This window comes from Staurois parvus, unplaced genomic scaffold, assembly GCF_062004578.1.
Source record: "Staurois parvus isolate SC_StPar_1 unplaced genomic scaffold, SC_StPar_1.0 ptg003737l, whole genome shotgun sequence".
NCBI classification, from domain to species: Eukaryota; Metazoa; Chordata; class Amphibia; order Anura; family Ranidae; genus Staurois; species Staurois parvus.
In genome coordinates, this window is record NW_028321533.1 from 26,447 (window position 1) to 50,563 (window position 24,117).

At 47.0% G+C, this 24,117-nt stretch overlaps 1 protein-coding gene across 1 annotated transcript in view; it reads right to left on the reverse strand.

Moving 5' to 3' along the window:
• Positions 1–24,117, reverse strand: part of LOC149427463 (ribosomal protein S6 kinase alpha-6) — a 71,115-nt gene that overhangs the window by 24,653 nt on the left and 22,345 nt on the right. The window contains exons 9-10 of the mRNA XM_089668003.1: positions 17,674–17,763; positions 11,651–11,812 (exon numbers count right to left, since the gene is read on the reverse strand). Coding sequence (XP_089524129.1) covers positions 11,651–11,812; positions 17,674–17,763 — 252 coding nt within the window. The remainder of the gene's footprint in view (positions 1–11,650; positions 11,813–17,673; positions 17,764–24,117) is intronic.

Here is a 24,117-nt window from a genome sequence, read left to right on the forward strand (position 1 = left end):
TTATACATGGAGATCATATCCCCCCTTATGTATTATACATGGAGATCATATCCCCCCTTATGTATTATACATGGAGATCATACCCCCCTTATGTATTATACATGGAGATCATATCCCCCCCTTATGTATTATACATGGAGATCATACCCCCCTTATGTATTATACATGGAGATCATACCCCCCCTTATGTATTATACATGGAGATCATATCCCCCCTTATGTATTATACATGGAGATCATATCCCCCCTTATGTATTATACATGGAGATCATACCCCCCTTATGTATTATACATGGAGATCATATCCCCCCTTATGTATTATACATGGAGATCATATCCCCCCCTTATGTATTATACATGGAGATCATACCCCCCTTATGTATTATACATGGAGATCATACCCCCCCTTATGTATTATACATGGAGATCATATCCCCCCCTTATGTATTATACATGGAGATCATATCCCCCCCTTATGTATTATACATGGAGATCATATCTCCCCCCCCCCTTATGTATTATACATGGTGATCATATCCCCCCCCCCTTATGTATTATACATGGAGATCATATCCCCCCTTATGTATTATACATGGAGATCATATCCCCCCCCTTATGTATTATACATGGAGATCATATCCCCCCTTATGTATTATACATGGAGATCATATCCCCCCTTATGTATTATACATGGAGATCATATCCCCCCTTATGTATTATACATGGAGATCATATCCCCCCCCTTATGTATTATACATGGAGATCATATTCCCCTTTATGTATTATACATGGAGATCATACCCCCCCTTATGTATTATACATGGAGATCATATCCCCCCTTATGTATTATACATGGAGATCATATCCCCCCCTTATGTATTATACATGGAGATCATATCCCCCCCTTATGTATTATACATGGAGATCATATCCCCCTTATGTATTATACATGGAGATCATATCCCCCTTATGTATTATACATGGTGATCATATCCCCCCTTATGTATTATACATGGTGATCATATCCCCCCCTTATGTATTATACATGGTGATCATATCCCCCCTTATGTATTATACATGGAGATCATATCCCCCTTATGTATTATACATGGAGATCATATCCCCCCTTATGTATTATACATGGTGATCATATCCCCCCCTTATGTATTATACATGGAGATCATATCCCCCCTTATGTATTATACATGGAGATCATATCCCCCCCTTATGTATTATACATGGAGATCATATCCCCCCTTATGTATTATACATGGAGATCATATCCCCCCTTATGTATTATACATGGAGATCATATCCCCCCCTTATGTATTATACATGGAGATCATATCCCCCCTTATGTATTATACATGGAGATCATATCCCCCTTATGTATTATACATGGAGATCATATCCCCCTTTATGTATTATACATGGAGAAAATATCCCCCCTTATGTATTACACATGGAGATCATATCCCCCCTTATGTATTATACATGGAGATCATATCCCCCCTTATGTATTATACATGGAGATCATATCCCCCCCTTATGTATTATACATGGAGATCATATCCCCCCCTTAAGTATTATACATGGAGATCATATCCCCCCCTTATGCATTATACATGGAGATCATATCCCCCCCTTATGTATTATACATGGAGATCATATCCCCCCTTATGTATTATACATGGAGATCATATCCCCCCTTATGTATTATACATGGAGATCATATCCCCCCCCCTTATGTATTATACATGGAGATCATATCCCCCCTTATGTATTATACATGGAGATCATATCCCCCCTTATGTATTATACATGGAGATCATACCCCCCTTATGTATTATACATGGAGATCATATCCCCCCCTTATGTATTATACATGGAGATCATACCCCCCTTATGTATTATACATGGAGATCATACCCCCCCTTATGTATTATACATGGAGATCATATCCCCCCTTATGTATTATACATGGAGATCATATCCCCCCTTATGTATTATACATGGAGATCATACCCCCCTTATGTATTATACATGGAGATCATATCCCCCCTTATGTATTATACATGGAGATCATATCCCCCCCTTATGTATTATACATGGAGATCATACCCCCCTTATGTATTATACATGGAGATCATACCCCCCCTTATGTATTATACATGGAGATCATATCCCCCCCTTATGTATTATACATGGAGATCATATCCCCCCCTTATGTATTATACATGGAGATCATATCTCCCCCCCCCCTTATGTATTATACATGGTGATCATATCCCCCCCCCCCCTTATGTATTATACATGGAGATCATATCCCCCCTTATGTATTATACATGGAGATCATATCCCCCCCCTTATGTATTATACATGGAGATCATATCCCCCCTTATGTATTATACATGGAGATCATATCCCCCCTTATGTATTATACATGGAGATCATATCCCCCCTTATGTATTATACATGGAGATCATATCCCCCCCCTTATGTATTATACATGGAGATCATACCCCCCCTTATGTATTATACATGGAGATCATATCCCCCCTTATGTATTATACATGGAGATCATATCCCCCCCTTATGTATTATACATGGAGATCATATCCCCCCCTTATGTATTATACATGGAGATCATATCCCCCTTATGTATTATACATGGAGATCATATCCCCCTTATGTATTATACATGGTGATCATATCCCCCCTTATGTATTATACATGGTGATCATATCCCCCCCTTATGTATTATACATGGTGATCATATCCCCCCTTATGTATTATACATGGAGATCATATCCCCCTTATGTATTATACATGGAGATCATATCCCCCCTTATGTATTATACATGGTGATCATATCCCCCCCTTATGTATTATACATGGAGATCATATCCCCCCTTATGTATTATACATGGAGATCATATCCCCCCCTTATGTATTATACATGGAGATCATATCCCCCCTTATGTATTATACATGGAGATCATATCCCCCTTATGTATTATACATGGAGATCATATCCCCCTCCTATGTATTATACATGGAGATCATATCCCCCCTTATGTATTATACATGGAGATCATATCCCCCCTTATGTATTATACATGGAGATCATATCCCCCCTTATGTATTATACATGGTGATCATTTCTTTTCTTCAGCAAAGTGGGGAGTCAGCAATGTCCCTTCCTATCCATTAGGACGAGGTTTCAGCAGCCATGCCATTATAACAAATGATTGAGAAGCAGGACGGAAATAAAGAGTCCTGTGGCACGAGGTCTGGCCTGTTTGGAAAGGGTCAAGGGTCATCCATCAGGAGTCTGTCTAAGTCTCCTGGCCCAATGTGGACCTTAGGTATCCATGCTTCTTTTTGTGGAACAGAACCTTCTCTAAAGGGAATGAATACACCGGTCTGAACATGGACCAAGGAATCACCATGTCATCCACTGCAAAGGCCAGGGACCCCTGGACCTGGACACAAACCTAATTTTTTGTTGAATCTAGAGGCCATGATGTCCACATCTGGTGTTCCCCATATCTAACAGAGATTCAGGAAGATCTCAGGATGGAAGGACCAGTCTCCCGAGTCCAGGCATTGGTGACTCAGGAAGCCCACTGGTATGAAGATAGCAGAGATATTTGGAATGTGGTTCTCCACCCATGAGAGAATCAGGCTTTCTTCTTTCAGGGCTTCCAGACTTCTGGCACCTCCTTGATGGTTTATGTAGGTCACAGCTATGGCGTTACCAGACTACACCCTGACTAGGTGAAGGTGAGGAGTCCAATGTAAGAGAGTCAGTCTTATAGCTCTCAGTTCCAGAATGTGGCTGGGGTACATCGACTCCTGTGGAATCAGGCCTACATCTGCTGCTACCACCTTCCAGGGAGAGCGAAGGAACAATTTCCTGGATATTAGCTCTGAGCGAGAAAACCAACATGCCATGGAGATGTTTACTGCAGTGGGCAATCCAGGGAAGGGATCTACTTGCCCCACATCATAAAAAAAAAGGCCAGACAATAAAAGTACGGCAAAACTAGTGGATTTTTGGGGCACAGTAAGAGACCACACAGGGGACATCCCTTACATTCAAGCTATGGTCCTGAAGAAGAAGCACATTGTACAGGCGAAACGCGTTGACCTTTTTTTGATCTCTTATTCTGTATCTGATACAGTGGGGCAAAAAAGTATTTAGTCACCACCAATGGTGCAAGTTCTCCCACTTACAAAGATGAGAGAGGCCTGTAATTGGCATCATAGGGAGACCTCAACTATGAGAGACAAAATGAGAAAACAAATCCAGACAATCTCATTGGCTGATCTGGAAAGAATTTATTTGCAAATTATGGTGGAAAATAAGTATTTGGTGAATATGAAAAGTTCATGTCAATACTTTGTTATATATCCTTTGTTGGCAATGACAGAGGTCAGACGTTTCCTGGAAGTCTTCACAAGGTTGGCACACACTGTTGCTGGTATGTTGGCCCATCCTCCATGCAGATCTCCTGCTCCATGCAGATCTCCTCTAGAGCAGTGATGTTTTGGGGCTGTCGCTGGCCAACACGGACTTTCAACTCCCTCCAAACGTTTTCTATGGGGTTGAGATCTGGAGACTGGCTAGACCACTCCAGGACCTTGAAATGCTTCTTACGAAGCCACTCCTTCGTTGCCCGGGCGGTACGTTTGGGATCATTGTCATGTTGGAAGACCCAGCCACGTTTCATCTTCAATGCCCTTGCTGATGGAAGGAGGTTTGTATTCAAAATCTCACGATACATGGCCCCATTAATTCTGTCCTGTACATGGATCAGTCGTCCTGGTCCCTTTGTGGAGAAACAGCCCCAAAGCATGATGTTGCCACCCCCATGCTTCACAGTAGGTATGGTGTTCTTTGGATGCAACTCAGCATTCTCTCTCCTCCAAACACGACGAGTTGTGTTTCTACCAAACAGTTCTATTTTGGTTTCATCTGACCATATGACATTCTCCCAATCCTCTTCTGGATCATCCAAATGCTCTCTAGCAAACTTCAGACGGGCCCCGGACATGTACTGGCTTAAGCAGGGGGACATGTCTGGCACTGCAGGATCTGAGTCCCTGGAGGCATAGTGTGTTACTGATGGTAGCCTTTGTTACATTGGTCCCAGCTCTCTGCGGGTCATTCACTAGGTCCCCCCGTGTGGTCCTGGGATTTTTGCTCACCGTTCTTGTGATCATTTTGACCCCACGGGGTGAGATCTTGCGTGGAGCCCCAGATCGAGGGAGATTATCAGTGGTCTTGTATGTCTTCCATTTTCTAATTATTGCTCCCACAGTTGATTTGTTCACACCAAGCTGCTTGCCTATTGCAGATTCAGTCTTCCCAGCCTGGTGCAGGTCTACAATTTTGTTTCTGGTGTCCTTTGACAGCTCTTTGGTCTTCACCATAGTGGAGTTTGGAGTGTGACTGTTTGAGGTTGTGGACAGGTGTCTTTTATACTGATAACAAGTTCAAACAGGTGCCATTGATACAGGTAATGAGTGCAGGACAGAGGAGCCTCTTAAAGAAGAAGGTCCAGGTCTGTGAGAGACAGAAATCTTGCTTGTTTGTAGGTGACCAAATACTTATTTTCCACCATAATTTGCAAATAAATTCTTTCCAGATCAGCCAATGTGATTGTCTGGATTTGTTTTCTCATTTTGTCTCTCATAGTTGAGGTCTCCCTATGATGCCAATTACAGGCCTCTCTCATCTTTGTAAGTGGGAGAACTTGCACCATTGGTGGGGACTAAATACTTTTTTGCCCCACTGTACCTATGTTTTAGGTGACTATGATGTATGCAAGGGAGTTACTTTGTAATTACCCGTGTCCCTTTCACCTTTGCCCCTTTGTGGGGGTTATGTATCGTGTGTCTCATACATTGTATATGACTCTTTTATGCTAATAAATGGTTGTATGAATATTATTGTGTGGGATCTTCTGTGGCCCATAAATCCGCTAGTTTTGCCGTACTTTTATCGTCCGGCCTTTTTTCTTGTTATTATTAGGATGTGGCACTAGGAAGCTCTTTTGTTATTTTTCATTGTCCCACATCATGCATTGAGTTTGAAAGACCTTGAGCGGAACTGAGCAAAGGGAACCGTCTCAAAGGAGGCCACCATGCAGCCTAGAACCCTCACGCAGAAGTGAGAAAGATGCATGTCTGGTCGAAGGTCCAACAGCTGGATCTCAGAAAAGAAATCTTTTCCTGGGGAAGGAAAACTTTGGCCTGGACTATGTCCAGATCAGCCTAAAAAACTCCAAGCAAAGGAAAGCCTGGAGAGCAGACTTGTTGAAGTTGATCGTCCATCTGAAAGTTGGAAGGGAATGGATGTTGGAAGACAGGACCATGGCTAAGGAACCCGTACACGGAAAGTCATCCAGGTAACCTGTGACACGGATGCCCTGAGATCTTAGCCCTGAGCAAAGCAAGCACTTTTGTGAAGACTCTTAGTGCAGAGGAGAGCCTGAATGACCAGTCAACTAATTGAAAGTATTGATCTCTCAGAACAAAGCGCAGAAAGCGGAGAAAAGATGGAAATACGAGGATGGGCATCTGATGTGACATTGACAGAGCTTGTAGACTCCATGCAAAACTCTGGTGCATGCTGATATTTTTTTTTTTTTATTTTTCTTTAGAGATTTTAGGTCCAGAATGGGACAAATGCCTCCATTCAGTGTTGAGATTGTGACTACTATTATGTACATTTCTTTGAAGCTTTCCTCTGCAGGAACTAAGATTAGCACTCCTTGTGCCTGGAGTGGATTCAAGATGGCGCACAAACCTGCCAGTCTCTGAGGCAAAACTGGCCGAATAAGCCGCTGATTGGACCTTTGCTTTCGGGAACACTAAGACGCTTGTTGAGAACTTAATGGCAGGATCCACTCCTGGCACAGATCAATTATTGTTCCACAAAATACAACTCAGGAAAGAGTTTTGGAGGATTCATTAACTTTTCACCTTTTGTCCGATCCTCATGCAAAGCATAGGTAGTTTGTGTGTGGAAAAGTCTTTCTAGACTTCATAGGCCATTTAACCACTTCCAGTCCGGACACTTTCCCCCCCCCTTCCAGACCGGACACTTTCTCCCCCTTCCAGACCGGACACTTTCCCCCACTTCCAGTCCGGACACTTCCCCCCCCCTTCCAGTCCGGACACTTTCCCCCCCTTCCAGTCCGGACACTTTCTCCCCCTTCCAGTCCGGACACTTCCCCCCCCTTCCAGTCCGGACACTTTCATCCCCTTCCAGTCCGGACACTTTCCCCCCCTTCCAGGCCGGACACTTTTACCCCCTTCCAGACCGGACACTTTCCCCCCCTTCCAGTCCGGACACTTTCCCCCCCTTCCAGGCCAGGGCAATTTTCAGCTTTTAGCGCTATCACACTTTGAATGACAATTGCGCGGTCATGCAACACTGTACCCAAATGAATTTTTTACCATTTTTTTGAGATCGATAAAGCTTTATTTTGGTGGTATTTATTCACCACTGGGATTTGTATTTTTTTTGCTATATAAATGAAATGTCCAAAAATTTTGAAAAAAAGTGTTTTTTTTATAAAATTTTGCAAATAAATAATATTTCATCATAAATCTTAGCCAAAATTTATTCCGTTATCTTTTTAGTAAAAAAAAAAAATCCAAATTAGTTTATAAGCAAAAATTATAATTTTTAAACATTTTTTTTTACATTTTTATTTTATTTTTTTATATTATTATTATTTTTTTTACATACGGTCACCCTAGCAGTACAGTGTCACCATGGTGACACTGTACTACTTGTGGGGGGTGATGAAGATTTTTTTTTTTTTTTTTTACACTGATTGCTTTTACACCCATATAGGATGTAAAAGCAATCATTTCTCTTTCTCTCTGTGTGCATTCTTGCAGCCATTGAGAAGAACTGAGTGAGCTGTGCTTGGTCACAGCTTGTCACATGGTACAAGCCTGTTGTGAATAGCCTTGTACCATGTGACCTCTGTGATCATTCACAGATTTCACACATAGTAAGCAATGATGTCAGAAGTGACATCTTGCTAACTACTTTGCATGTGATCACTGATTGGCCAATCAGTGATCACATGATCGGGACCTCGTACAGAGGTCCCGTCCGACGATCGGTGTTTCACTGTGTCCGGAGGACACAGCGGGCACCGGATCGCGGTGCTGCGCGCTCCCAGGGAGCGCACACAAGCAGGGTGCGGGGAGGCCGTTTATATACATGGCCTGGGCGGGAGGTGGTTAATAGGAGCTTGTCTAGGCCGAGGAGATTCCGGCCCTGCTAGGCATAGGTTAGTACACACCTCACCAATAGACGAGCTGAAAGTAGAACGTACAGTTGTGTTCAAAATAATATCCGTGTGTCGAAAAAAGTGAGTAAAGCTGCAAATCCTTCTAATCCTTTTATTTCCATCCACACAAATGCATTGGGAACACGACACATTCTATTCCAAATCACAACATGAAGAAAAATACATCAAATTTGTGTTGTTCCTCTAAAAAAAATGGAAGAAAAGTGAATATTAGACGGTTCAAAAAAATGGCCGTGTTTGTATTCTTCTTTACAAACTCCAACATTCACTATATAAACTGAGAAATGTTTGAAGATTTTGCTTTCCTTTGAATGACTTCATGAATATTTGGTTGTAGTCGCACTGTTTCTGAGAACTGCTGTACATCTGTGTTGCATGGAGTCCCCCAACTTCTGGCCCCTGTGATCAGGTATTCCAGCCCAGGATGATTGGACCACATTCCACAGTTCTTCTCTATTTCTTGGTTTGGCCTCAGAAACGGCATTTTTGATGTCACCCCACAAGTTTTCTATTGGATGAAGATCCGGGGATTGGGCTGGCCACTCCATAACGTCCATCTTGTTGGTCTGGAACCGAGATGTTGCCCGTTTACTGGTGTGTTTGGGGTCGTTGTCTTGTTGGAACCCCCATTTCAAGGGCATTTCCTCTTCAGCATAAGGCAGCATGACCTCTTCAAGTATTCTGATGTATTCAAACTGATCCATGATCCCTGGTATGCGATAAATAGGCCCAACACCGTAGTATGAGAAACATCCCCATATCATGATGCTTGCACCACCATGCTTCACGGTCTTCACAGTGTACTGTGGCCTGAATTCAGTGTTTGGGGGTCGTCTGACAAACTGTCTCCGCCCACTAGACCCAAAAAGAACAATCTTACTTCCATCCATCCACAAAATGTTGCGCCATTTCTCTTTAGGCCGGTCAATGTGCTCTTTGGCAGATTGTAACCTCTTCAGCACACGTCTTTTTCCCAACAGTGGGACTTTGCGGGGACTTCTTGCAGATAGCTTGGCTTCACATAGGCGTCTTCTAATTGTAACAGTCCTCACAGGGAACGTCACACCTTCTTTCATCTTCCTGGAGCTGATTGTTGGCTGAGTCCTCACAGGGAACGTCACACCTTCTTTCATCTTCTGCTGATTGTTGGCTGAGTCCGCACCATTTTGGCTATTCTTCTATCCATTCCAATGATAGTTTTTCGCTTTCTTCTGCGTCTTTCAGGTTTTGGTTGCCATTTTAAAGCATTTGCCATCATTTTCTGCACTTCTTTATATGTTTTCCCCTCTCCAATCAACTTTTTAATCAAGGTACGCTGTTCTTCTGAACAATGTCTGGAACGACCCATTTTCCTCAGAATTTCAGAGAGAAATGCACTGTAACCAGCATGTCCAACATTTGCTGCCTTCCTTCCTTAAATAAGGGCAATAATTGCCACCGGTTTTTCAAAGAATGAATGACCTCACTAATAGAACTCCACACTGCTATTATATTGAACACGCCCCTTCCAATGAGTGATTCAATGACACAGAATCAGCAGCATGCATGTCATGACTGTCGGGTCTGTTGGATTTCTATGACTCTACTACACCTGCTAGGAAATTATTTGCCATGTAGAAATATCATTATCACCAAAAACAGTGATTGATCCGGTTAGTGATGTCTGACGGCTAGTATTTTCAACACAACTGTATATGGCGTGAAACCTTGGCTTGTGCCTCATGAAATGCAGGAGGCCAACATTGATCTGCAGGATGACCTTCTGTGTCCACCTCACCTTCCTCAATATCTTTCTCGAAGGGATTAGGAGGTTCTGGTTTAAAGTCATTTATAGATTCAGGGATTTCCGGATCTCACTCAGGTTATCCATAGAGGTCCATTTGTGTCCAAAACTGCCTACAAAGATCTACGAAAGAGACTTTTTCCCCACGCAGTGAAATTTCATAACAGATTGAGTCTCCCATCCACACCTTTCGACCCGAAGTAGTGCAACTGTGAGAAACCACCAATGGCATTTACTAGAGTTTTGTCCCTTTATTAAAACCCAAAGTGTGAGGCCCTGGGCCAAGCTGGGGCTCCCTCTTCTGTTCTTCTATTATTTCAGGGTGACACATGACAATTTTAGGTCTCACTCAGCTAGTGCTGGCACAAGTCACACTGACAGAGGGGTACTATTCCTCCCACTGACACCAATGATGGGGTACTATTCCTCCCACTGACACCAATGATGGGGCACTATTCCTCCCACTGACACCAATGATGGGACACTATTCCTCCCTTTGACACCAATGATGGGGCACTATTCCTCCCACTGACACCAATGATGGGGCGCTATTCATCCCTCTGACACCAATGATGGGGCACTATTCCTCCCACTGACACCAATGATGGGGCGCTATTCCTCCCTTTGACACCAACGATGGGGCACTATTCCTCCCACTGACACCAATGACTGGACACTATTCCTCCCATTGATACCAATGATGGGGCACTATTCCTCCCACTGACACCAATGACTGGACACTATTCCTCCCACTGATACCAATGATGGGGCACTATTCCTCCCACTGACACCAATGGTGGAGCACTATTCCTCCCACTGACACCAATGATGGGGCACTATTCCTCCCACTGACACCAATGATGGGGCACTATTCCTCCCACTGACACCAATGATGGGGCACTATTCCTCCCACTGACACCAATGATGGGGAACTATTCCTCCCACTGACACCAATGATGGGGCACTATTCCTCTCACTGACACCAATGATGGGGCACTATTCCTCCCACTGACACCAATGATGGGGCACTATTCCTCCCACTGACACCAATGATGGGGCACTATTCCTCTCACTGACACCAATGATGGGGCACTATTCCTCCCACTGACACCAATGACTGGACACTATTCCTCCCATTGATACCAATGATGGGGCACTATTCCTCCCACTGACACCAATGACTGGACACTATTCCTCCCACTGATACCAATGATGGGGCACTATTCCTCCCACTGACACCAATGGTGGAGCACTATTCCTCCCACTGACACCAATGATGGGGAACTATTCCTCCCACTGACACCAATGATGGGGCACTATTCCTCCCACTGACACCAATGATGGGGCACTATTCCTCCCACTGACACCAATGATGGGGCACTATTCCTCCATCTGATGGGGCACCCCCCACCACCATGATCTGTGAACTACCTCAGCAGCTCCTTTTTTTTCCCTCCACCTTCTTGGTAAAGCACCCAAGGCAGCCGACTCTTTTGCCCTCCCATTGGCCCCCTCCTGCACTCACCCCTTGGCAGTGCAGGTAGTCCAAGGTCTTGGTGATGGTGTAGAGGACGGCACTGGCCTCTCGCTCGGAGAAGAACTTCTGTCGGAGTATCCGGTCGAGCAGCTCTCCGCCTTTCATCAATTCAGTCACAAGGTAGACGTAGCGCCCATCGTCATCGTACACCTGGAGGGGGTCGGAGAAGTGAGAATGATGGATGACTAGTGCTGGGACCCCCCACAGTACAGTCTGTAGATGCCGGAACATACGCTTGGTATACTCACTGTGGGACCGAAGGGGTTAATCCTCAAAAGTCTATTTCATCCTTTCTTCTCTGCCCTTCCTTTTGTTCAAATGTCCACATCTTATCTCCTGATAAAACAGATTGAACCCGTAGCCCCATGCGCATGCTCACTTAAGTGTGTATTGCTAAAGGTTTTTTTTTTTACTTGGGAGAGTGCATGTGATCAGCACAGGGCCAATCAGCACTGTCCAGATAGAGGTCAAGGGTCCTGCATCCTCTTAGAGCAAAAAGAAAAATCCTACTATAAGCTTTAGCCAGTGCTCTGCTGGACACTGATAGAAGTCACAAGACTGCTATATACTGCTGATGAGGAAAGGGATTTAGTAGTTTATATTTTACTAAAATAATTGCATTTCCGTGTTCTGTGTACTGTGGGAGAGCGGATATAGTGAATGCGGGGTCCGGGGAGAGCGGATATAGTGAATGCGGGGTCCGGGGAGAGCGGATATAGTGAATGCGGGGTCCGGGGAGAGCGGATATAGTGAATGCGGGGTCCGGGGAGAGCGGATATAGTGAATGCGGGGTCCGGGGAGAGCGGATATAGTGAATGCGGGGTCCGGGGAGAGCGGATATAGTGAATGCGGGGTCCGGGGAGAGCGGATATAGTGAATGCTGGGTCCGGGGAGAGCGGATGTGGTGAATGCGGGGTCCGGGGAGAGCGGATATAGTGAATGCGGGGTCCGGGGAGAGCAGATATAGTGAATGGGGGGCTCTGGGGAGTGCGGATATAGTGAATGCGGGGTCCGGGGAGAGAGGATATAGTGAATGCGGGGTCCGGGGAGAGCGGATATAGTGAATGCGGGGTCCGGGGAGAGCGGATATAGTGAATGCGGGGTCCAAGGAGAGCAGATATAGTGAATGCGGGGTCCGGGGAGAGCGGATATAGTGAATGCGGGGTCCGGGGAGAGCGGATATAGTGAATGCGGGGTCCGGGGAGAGCGGATATAGTGAATGCGGGGTCCGGGGAGAGCGGCGTCCGGGGAGAGCGGATATAGTGAATGCGGGGTCCGGGGAGAGGGGATATACTGAATGCGGGGTCCGGGGAGAGCGGATATAGTGAATGCGGGGTCCGGGGAGAGCAGATATAGTGAATGCGGGGTCCGGGGAGAGCGGATATAGTGAATGCGGGGTCCGGGGAGAGCGGATATAGTGAATGCGGGGTCCGGGGAGAGCGGATACAGTGAATGCGGGGTCCGGGGAGAGCGGATATAGGGAATGCGGGGTCCGGGAGGAGCGGATATAGTGAATGCGGGGTCCGGGGAGAGCGGATATAGGGAATGCGGGGTCCGGGGAGAGCGGATATAGTGAATGCGGGGTCCGGGGAGAGCGGATATAGTGAATGCGGGGTCCGGGGAGAGCGGATACAGTGAATGCGGTGTCTGGGGAGAGCGGATATAGTGAATGCGGGGTCCGGGGAGAGCGGATATAGTGAATGCGGGGTCCGGGGAGAGCGGATATAGTGAATGCGGGGTCCGGGGAGAGCGGATATAGTGAATGCGGGGTCCGGGGAGAGCGGATATAGTGAATGCGGGGTCCGGGGAGAGCGGATATAGTGAATGCGGGGTCCGGGGAGAGCGGATATAGTGAATGCAGGGTCCGGGGAGAGCGGATATAGTGAATGCGGGGTCCGGGGGGGGCGGATACAGTGAATGCGGGGTCCGGGGAGAGCGGATACAGTGAATGTGGGATCCGGGGGGGGGCGGATACAGTGAATGCGGGGTCCGGGAGAGCAGGGGGTCCGGATTCTGAGCAGGCGGCTTCTATACACTGAACTATTTCCAGTTTCCTTGTGCTGTAACACATCTAAGGGCCCACTCAGAAGGGCGGACTGATCGGACAACCCATGTTCTCTATGGGAATGCACATGTGTCTGCTTACACCGGCCTGCATCTCATCCAATCTGCTAAAAACAGATGACTAGGAATCCATCCCCAGCTGTCTATCAGATGTGCGTTTACATTCATCCACCCCATAGAGCACAAGCATTGGAGCTTTATGAAGGAGTCCCCCCCCCACCCCATACATTGTAATTCCTTTACCCTCTTACCTGGGTTGTCGTATAATCGTGGTCCCTGACCCTATGAATCCAGAGCTGTCTAGTGTAATCCGAGGTTCCGTTGTGCTACGTGGGGTCCTAAACCGCCACAATCTCCTCTTACGTCATCAGGGGCCCGGGAGCCACACTTCTGGCTTTCTCCCCAATTCTCTTCTCCTCTGTCTGAAGGCTCCTTGGGAACTTGATGTCGCACATCCCAGGATGCCCCGGGGCCATCTCCAGAACGCTGGGCATGCGATGCCGTGCATCATCCGGGGGGCTTGCTTCAAGAACCCCTCGAGGATGCACTGCGGCGCATGCTCAGTACGGTGGAAATTGCCCAGCACATTCACAATGTTGTGGAAATGGCCCCAAAGCATCTTGGGATGTGTGACGTGAGTATCCAAGGAGGCCTCAGGAAAAGGGGAACATTATTCTGGCCCAGCCATGAAAGCCGGAAGTGCGGGTCCCGATACCACCAAAAAAGGTGTTTTACAATATGAAAAATAATTTAAATATTTGATTGGGCAGCACAGTGGCTAACACTTCCACCTGGCAGTACTCGGGTCATTGGTTCGAATCCCAACCATGGCACCACCTGCCTGGAGTTTGCATGTTCTCCCTGTGCCTGCGTGGGTTTTCTCCGGGTGATCCGGTTTCCTTCCACACTCCAAAGACATGCGGGAGGTGAATTGGCTCCTGTCTAAATTGGATCTAGTATGTGTATGTATGAATGTGAGTTAGGGACCTTAGATTGTACGCTGCTCGGGGGCGGGGACTGATGTGAATGTACAATATTTATGTAAAGTGCTGCGTAAATTGACGGCGCTATATAAGTACCTGAAATAAATAAAATAAATTGTGTAATAAATAAATTGATGCATGGGCGCTCCATCACACCTGTACGGTGTGAATCTTGCCTAACCTAGATCGTAAGATTGTATGCTCCTCGGGGGCGGGGACTTATGTGAACGCATAAATTACGGCGCTATACAAGTACCTGAAATAAATAAAATAAATAAATTGTGTAACTGGGAAGGGGAACAGGAAAACAATAAAAAGACAAAGGGGGCGAAGGTGTGCTTTGCCTTTGTTTTGGCTAGTCTGCTTTAGGCTAGGTTCTGAATGGGCCGCCCTACATGCGAGAAACGCAAAAAAGATGTCGTAGATCCTTTTCCAAAATTGCACCGCACCGAATCGCATGGTGCACTCCTCAGGAGACGCATGGCCGCCCCACCCCACCTGTACAGTGTGAATCTTGCCTACCCTATACAACGAATGGGCAGCACAGTGGCTAAGTGGTTAGCACTTCCGCCAGTACTCGGGTCGTTGGTTCAAATCCCACCCACGGCACCACCTGCCTGGAGTTTGCATGTTCTCCCTGTGCCTGTGTGGTTTTCCTCTGGGTATTCCTTAGATTGTACGCTCCTCGGGGGCGGGGACTGATGTGAATGTACAATATATATGTAAAGTGCTGTGTAAATTGACGGCGCTATATAAATACCTGAAATAAATAAATTGTGTAACTGGGGAGGGGGAACAATAAAAAGTCAAAGAGGGTGAAGGTCCGCTTTAGGCTAGGTTCTGAATGGAAGTGAATGGGCCGCCCTACATGCGAGAATCGCATGGTGCACACCTCAGCAGATGCATGGGCGCGCCGTCACACCTGTACAATGGGAATTTTGCCTCACCTATACAAGAAATTAGTTTTTTTTACAGCAAGTTAAGAGATGTGGGCAGCACAGTGGCTAAATGGTTAGCACTTCCACCTGGCACTTCCGCTCCTCGGGGGCGGGGACTGATGTGAATGTAAAATATATACAGTGGGGATGGAAAGTTTGGGCACCCCAGCTAGAAATTTGTATTAATGTGCATAAAGAAGCCAAGGAAAGATGGAAAAATCTCCAAAAGGCATCAAATTACAGATTAGACATTCTTATAATATGTCAACAAAAGTTAGATTTTATTTCCATCATTTACACTTTCAAAATAACAGAAAACAAAAAAATGGCGTCTGCAAAAGTTTGGGCCCCCTGCAGAATTTATAGCATGCACTGCCCCCTTTGCCAAGCTGAGACCTGCCAGTGTCATGGATTGTTCTCAATCATCGTCTGGGAAGACCAGGTGATGTCAATCTCAAAGGTTTTAAATGCCCCGACTCATCTGACCTTGCCCCAACAATCAGCACCATGGGTTCTTCTAAGCAGTTGTCTAGAAAACTGAAACTGAAAATAGTTGACGCTCACAAAGCTGGAGAAGGCTATAAGAAGATAGCAAAGCGTTTTCAGATGTCAATATCCTCTGTTCGGAATGTCATTAAGAAATGGCAGTCATCAGGAACAGTGGAAGTTAAAGCAAGATCTGGAAGACCAAGAAAAATATCAGACAGAACAGCTCGCAGGATTGTGAGAAAAACAATTCAAAACCCACGTTTGACTGCACGATCCCTCCAGAAAGATCTGGCAGACGCTGGAGTTGTGGTCACTATTCCACTATAAAGAGATACTTGTACAAATATGGTCTTCATGGAAGAGTCATCAGAAGAAAACCTCTTCTACGTCCTCACCACAAAAATCATCGTTTGAACTTTGCAAATGAACATATAGACAAGCCTGATGCATTTTGGAAACAAGTTCTGTGGACCGATGAGGTTAAAATTGAACTTTTTGGCCGGAATGAGCAAAGGTACGTTTGGAGAAGAAGGGGCACAGAATTGAATGAAAAGAACCTCTGTCCAACTGTTAAGCATGGGGTTGGATCAATCATGCTTTGGGGTTGTGTTGCAGCCAGTGGCACAGGGAACATCTCACGAGTAGAAGGAAAAATGGATTCAATAAAATTTCAGCAAATTTTGGATGGTAACTTGATGCCATCTGTGAAAAAGCTGAAGTTAAAGAGAGGATGGCTTCTACAAATGGATAATGATCCTAAACACACCTCGAAATCCACGGGGGATTACATCAAGAGGCGTAAACTGAAGGTTTTGCCATGGCCTTCACAATCTCCTGACCTCAACATCATTGAAAATCTATGGATAGACCTTAAAAGAGCCGTGCGTGACAGACAGCCCAGAAATCTCAAAGAACTGGAAGACTTTTGTAAGAAAGAATGGGCAAAGATACCTCAAACAAGAACTGAAAGACTCTTGGCTGGCTACAAAAAGCGTTTACAAGCCGTGATACTTGCCAAAGGGGGCAGTACAAGATATTAACTCTGCAGGGGGCCCAAACTTGTGCAGACGCCATTTTTTTGTTTTCTGTTATTTTGAAAGTGTAAATGATGGAAATAAAATCTAACTTTTGTTGACATATTATAAGAATGTCTAATCTGGAATTTGATGCCTTTTGGAGATTTTTCCATCTTTCCTTGGCTTCTTTATGCACATTAATACAAATATTTAGCTGGGGTGCCCAAACTTTCCACCCCCACTGTGTATATATATATATATATATAAAGTGCGGCGTAAATTGACGGCGCTGTATAAGTACCTGAAATAAATAAATAAATTTAGCAGAAAGTCTGTCAGCAGCTGGTTGGAGCCTCCATGAAAAGGACAACGTTCTGGGTTGGGCTTTCATAATGCCTTCTACTTCATCTGAACTACTAACTCTTGGCGGGAGACTTCAGTCCCACCTCAGGAACAAGGCCGGAGAAGCTGAACCCTGTGTCAGATAAATGGACGGACCCCCCGAGGTGGGGGTCACTTACGTCTTTTAGGGTGATGATGTTCGGATGCTGTCCGTACCGCATCAAGATCTCAATCTCTTCTGACGGATCTCTCTTACTCTTGTCGATGATCTGCAACAAAAGATCCGCCACATGTAACAGCCGGAGACGGTGTCACTAAGATTCCTTTTACTTTTATAGAAAATGAATGATTCCAGGCACAGCGATTAGAACACGATGACGAGTGCAAAGCACGGCAGAATGAACTGCTTCTATTGGAGCCTTTTGGAGATCACCATCTGGGTCTCAGTTCTGGACGGTTCTGAATAAATCCAGTTTTCAGATATTTGATTAAAAACCGCTCTAATATCAGAAAACAGAGAGAATTTTACAGACTTTCCTGCCTCGGAATGACTTTTCTACTTTATTTCCAAAAATGTGGTTTAATCCGAAGCATATAATTAGTGCCACATCCAATGCAATTTGGGGGCCCCACCCCGCCCCCCTTCATCAGGGCTTAAAAAGATATGAATCAGCTGATATGGACTATTGATGATCACTGCCTAGTACTTCTGCTTCCTGCCTATTGATGATCCCTGCTAGTACTGCTGCTGCCTGCCTATTGATGATCCCTGCTAGTACTGCTGCTGCCTGCTTATTGATGATCCCTGCCTGTACTGCTTCTGCCTGCCTATTGATGATCCCTGCTAGTACTGCTGCTGCCTGCCTATTGATGATCCCTGCTAGTACTGCTGCTGCCTGCCTATTGATAATCCCTGCCTAGTACTGCTGCTGCCTGTCTATTGATGATCCCTGCCTAGTACTGCTGCTGCCTGCCTATTGATGATCCTTGCTAGTACTGCTGCTGCCTGCCTATTGATGATCCCTGCTAGTACTGCTGCTGCCTGCCTATTGATAATCCCTGCCTAGTACTGCTGCTGCCTGCCTATTGATGATCCCTGCTAGTACTGCTGCTGCCTGCCTATTGATGATCCCTGCCTAGTACTTCTGCTGCCTGCCTATTGATGATCTCTGCCTAGTACTGCTGCTGCCTGCCTATTGATAATCCCTGCCTAGTACTGCTGCTGCCTGTCTATTGATGATCCCTGCCTAGTACTGCTGCTGCCTGCCTATTGATGATCCCTGCTAGTACTGCTGCTGCCTGCCTATTGATGATCCCTGCTAGTACTGCTGCTGCCTGCCTGCCTATTGATAATCCCTGCCTAGTACTGCTGCTGCCTGCCTATTGATGATCCCTGCTAGTACTGCTGCTGCCTGCCTATTGATGATCCCTGCCTAGTACTGCTGCTGCCTGCCTATTGATGATCTCTGCCTAGTACTGCTGCTGCCTGCCTATTGATGATCCCTGCTAGTACTGCTGCTGCCTGCCTATTGATAATCCCTGCCTAGTACTGCTGCTGCCTGCCTATTGATGATCCCTGCTAGTACTGCTGCTGCCTGCCTATTGATGATCCCTGCCTAGTACTTCTGCTGCCTGCCTATTGATGATCTCTGCCTAGTACTGCTGCTGCCTGCCTATTGATGATCCCTGCTAGTACTGCTGCTGCCTGCCTATTGATAATCCCTGCCTAGTACTGCTGCTGCCTGCCTATTGATGATCCCTGCTAGTACTGCTGCTGCCTGCCTATTGATGATCCCTGCCTAGTACTGCTGCTGCCTGCCTATTGATGATCTCTGCCTAGTACTTCTGCTGCTGTCTATTGATGATCCCTGCCTAGTGATAAACCCTGCCTAGTACTTCTGCTGCCTGCCTATTGATGATCCCTGCCTAGTACTGCTGCTGCCTGCCTATTGATGATCCCTGCCTAGTACTGCTGCTGCCTGCCTATTGATGATCCCTGCCTAGTACTGCTGCCTGCCTATTGATGATCACTGCCTAGTACTTCTGCTGCCTGCCTATTGATGATCCCTGCCTAGTACTGCTGCTGCCTGCCTATTGATGATCCCTGCCTAGTACTGCTGCCTGCCTATTGATGATCCCTGCCTAGTACTTCTGCTGCCTGCCTATTGATGATCCCTGCCTAGTACTGCTGCCTGCCTATTGATGATCCCTGCCTAGTACTTCTGCTTCCTGCCTATTGATGATCCCTGCTAGTACTGCTGCTGCCTGCCTATTGATGATCCCTGCTAGTACTTCTGCTTCCTGCCTATTGATGATCCCTGCTAGTACTGCTGCTGCCTGCCTATTGATGATCCCTGCTAGTACTGCTGCTGCCTGCTTATTGATGATCCCTGCCTGTACTGCTTCTGCCTGCCTATTGATGATCCCTGCTAGTACTGCTGCTGCCTGCCTATTGATGATCCCTGCTAGTACTGCTGCTGCCTGCCTATTGATAATCCCTGCCTAGTACTGCTGCTGCCTGTCTATTGATGATCCCTGCCTAGTACTGCTGCTGCCTGCCTATTGATGATCCTTGCTAGTACTGCTGCTGCCTGCCTATTGATGATCCCTGCTAGTACTGCTGCTGCCTGCCTATTGATAATCCCTGCCTAGTACTGCTGCTGCCTGCCTATTGATGATCCCTGCTAGTACTGCTGCTGCCTGCCTATTGATGATCCCTGCCTAGTACTTCTGCTGCCTGCCTATTGATGATCTCTGCCTATTGATGATCCCTGCTAGTACTGCTGCTGCCTGCCTATTGATAATCCCTGCCTAGTACTGCTGCTGCCTGTCTATTGATGATCCCTGCCTAGTACTGCTGCTGCCTGCCTATTGATGATCCCTGCTAGTACTGCTGCTGCCTGCCTATTGATGATCCCTGCTAGTACTGCTGCTGCCTGCCTGCCTATTGATAATCCCTGCCTAGTACTGCTGCTGCCTGCCTATTGATGATCCCTGCTAGTACTGCTGCTGCCTGCCTATTGATGATCCCTGCCTAGTACTGCTGCTGCCTGCCTATTGATGATCTCTGCCTAGTACTGCTGCTGCCTGCCTATTGATGATCCCTGCTAGTACTGCTGCTGCCTGCCTATTGATAATCCCTGCCTAGTACTGCTGCTGCCTGCCTATTGATAATCCCTATTAGTACTGCTGCTGCCTGCCTATTGATGATCCCTGCCTAGTACTTCTGCTGCCTGCCTATTGATGATCTCTGCCTAGTACTGCTGCTGCCTGCCTATTGATGATCCCTGCTAGTACTGCTGCTGCCTGCCTATTGATAATCCCTGCCTAGTACTGCTGCTGCCTGCCTATTGATGATCCCTGCTAGTACTGCTGCTGCCTGCCTATTGATGATCCCTGCCTAGTACTGCTGCTGCCTGCCTATTGATGATCTCTGCCTAGTACTTCTGCTGCCTGCCTATTGATGATCCCTGCCTATTGATGATCCCTGCCTAGTACTTCTGCTGCTGTCTATTGATGATCCCTGCCTACTGCTGATCCCTGCCTAGTGATAAACCCTGCCTAGTACTTCTGCTGCCTGCCTATTGATAAACCCTGCCTAGTACTGCTGCTGCCTGCCTATTGATGATCCCTGCCTATTACTTCTGCTGCCTGCCTATTGATGATCCCTGCCTAGTACTTCTGCTGCCTGCCTATTGATGATCCCTGCCTAGTACTGCTGCTGCCTGCCTATTGATGATCCCTGCCTAGTACTGCTGCTGCCTGCCTATTGATGATCCCTGCCTAGTACTGCTGCCTGCCTATTGATGATCACTGCCTAGTACTTCTGCTGCCTGCCTATTGATGATCCCTGCCTAGTACTGCTGCTGCCTGCCTATTGATGATCCCTGCCTAGTACTGCTGCCTGCCTATTGATGATCCCTGCCTAGTACTTCTGCTGCCTGCCTATTGATGATCCCTGCCTAGTACTGCTGCCTGCCTATTGATGATCCCTGCCTAGTACTTCTGCTTCCTGCCTATTGATGATCCCAGCTAGTACTGCTGCTGCCTGCCTATTGATGATCCCTGCTAGTACTGCTGCTGCCTGCCTATTGATGATCCCTGCTAGTACTGCTGCTGCCTGCCTATTGATGATCCCTGCTAGTACTGCTGCTGCCTGCTTATTGATGATCCCTGCCTGTACTGCTTCTGCCTGCCTATTGATGATCCCTGCTAGTACTGCTGCTGCCTGCCTATTGATGATCCCTGCTAGTACTGCTGCTGCCTGCCTATTGATAATCCCTGCCTAGTACTGCTGCTGCCTGTCTATTGATGATCCCTGCCTAGTACTGCTGCTGCCTGCCTATTGATGATCCTTGCTAGTACTGCTGCTGCCTGCCTATTGATGATCCCTGCTAGTACTGCTGCTGCCTGCCTATTGATAATCCCTGCCTAGTACTGCTGCTGCCTGCCTATTGATGATCCCTGCTAGTACTGCTGCTGCCTGCCTATTGATGATCCCTGCCTAGTACTTCTGCTGCCTGCCTATTGATGATCTCTGCCTAGTACTGCTGCTGCCTGCCTATTGATGATCCCTGCTAGTACTGCTGCTGCCTGCCTATTGATAATCCCTGCCTAGTACTGCTGCTGCCTGTCTATTGATGATCCCTGCCTAGTACTGCTGCTGCCTGCCTATTGATGATCCCTGCTAGTACTGCTGCTGCCTGCCTATTGATGATCCCTGCTAGTACTGCTGCTGCCTGCCTGCCTATTGATAATCCCTGCCTAGTACTGCTGCTGCCTGCCTATTGATGATCCCTGCTAGTACTGCTGCTGCCTGCCTATTGATGATCCCTGCCTAGTACTGCTGCTGCCTGCCTATTGATGATCTCTGCCTAGTACTGCTGCTGCCTGCCTATTGATGATCCCTGCTAGTACTGCTGCTGCCTGCCTATTGATAATCCCTGCCTAGTACTGCTGCTGCCTGCCTATTGATAATCCCTATTAGTACTGCTGCTGCCTGCCTATTGATGATCCCTGCCTAGTACTTCTGCTGCCTGCCTATTGATGATCTCTGCCTAGTACTGCTGCTGCCTGCCTATTGATGATCCCTGCTAGTACTGCTGCTGCCTGCCTATTGATGATCCCTGCCTAGTACTGCTGCTGCCTGCCTATTGATGATCCCTGCTAGTACTGCTGCTGCCTGCCTATTGATGATCCCTGCCTAGTACTGCTGCTGCCTGCCTATTGATGATCTCTGCCTAGTACTTCTGCTGCCTGCCTATTGATGATCCCTGCCTATTGATGATCCCTGCCTAGTACTTCTGCTGCTGTCTATTGATGATCCCTGCCTACTGCTGATCCCTGCCTAGTGATAAACCCTGCCTAGTACTTCTGCTGCCTGCCTATTGATAAACCCTGCCTAGTACTGCTGCTGCCTGCCTATTGATGATCCCTGCCTATTACTTCTGCTGCCTGCCTATTGATGATCCCTGCCTAGTACTTCTGCTGCCTGCCTATTGATGATCCCTGCCTAGTACTGCTGCTGCCTGCCTATTGATGATCCCTGCCTAGTACTGCTGCTGCCTGCCTATTGATGATCCCTGCCTAGTACTGCTGCCTGCCTATTGATGATCACTGCCTAGTACTTCTGCTGCCTGCCTATTGATGATCCCTGCCTAGTACTGCTGCTGCCTGCCTATTGATGATCCCTGCCTAGTACTGCTGCCTGCCTATTGATGATCCCTGCCTAGTACTTCTGCTGCCTGCCTATTGATGATCCCTGCCTAGTACTGCTGCCTGCCTATTGATGATCCCTGCCTAGTACTTCTGCTGCCTGCCTATTGATGATCCCTGCCTATTACTTCTGCTGCCTGCCTATTGATGATCCCTGCCTAGTACTTCTGCTGCCTGCCTATTGATGATCCCTGCCTAGTACTGCTGCTGCCTGCCTATTGATGATCCCTGCCTAGTACTGCTGCTGCCTGCCTATTGATGATCCCTGCCTAGTACTGCTGCCTGCCTATTGATGATCACTGCCTAGTACTTCTGCTGCCTGCCTATTGATGATCCCTGCCTAGTACTGCTGCCTGCCTATTGATGATCCCTGCCTAGTACTGCTGCCTGCCTATTGATGATCCCTGCCTAGTACTGCTGCTGCCTGCCTATTGATGATCCCTGCCTAGTACTGCTGCCTGCCTATTGATGATCACTGCCTAGTACTTCTGCTTCCTGCCTATTGATGATCTCTGCCTAGTACTTCTGCTGCCTGCCTATTGATGATCCCTGCCTAGTACTGCTGCTGCCTGCCTATTGATGATCCCTGCTAGTACTGCTGCTGCCTGCCTATTGATGATCCCTGCTAGTACTGCTGCTGCCTGCCTATTGATGATCCCTGCTAGTACTGCTGCTGCCTGCCTATTGATAATCCCTGCCTAGTACTGCTGCTGCCTGTCTATTGATGATCCCTGCTAGTACTGCTGCTGCCTGGCTATTGATAATCCCTGCCTAGTACTGCTGCTGCCTGCCTATTGATGATCCCTGCCTAGTACTTCTGCTGCCTGCCTATTGATGATCTCTGCCTAGTACTGCTGCTGCCTGCCTATTGATGATCCCTGCCTAGTACTGCTGCTGCCTGCCTATTG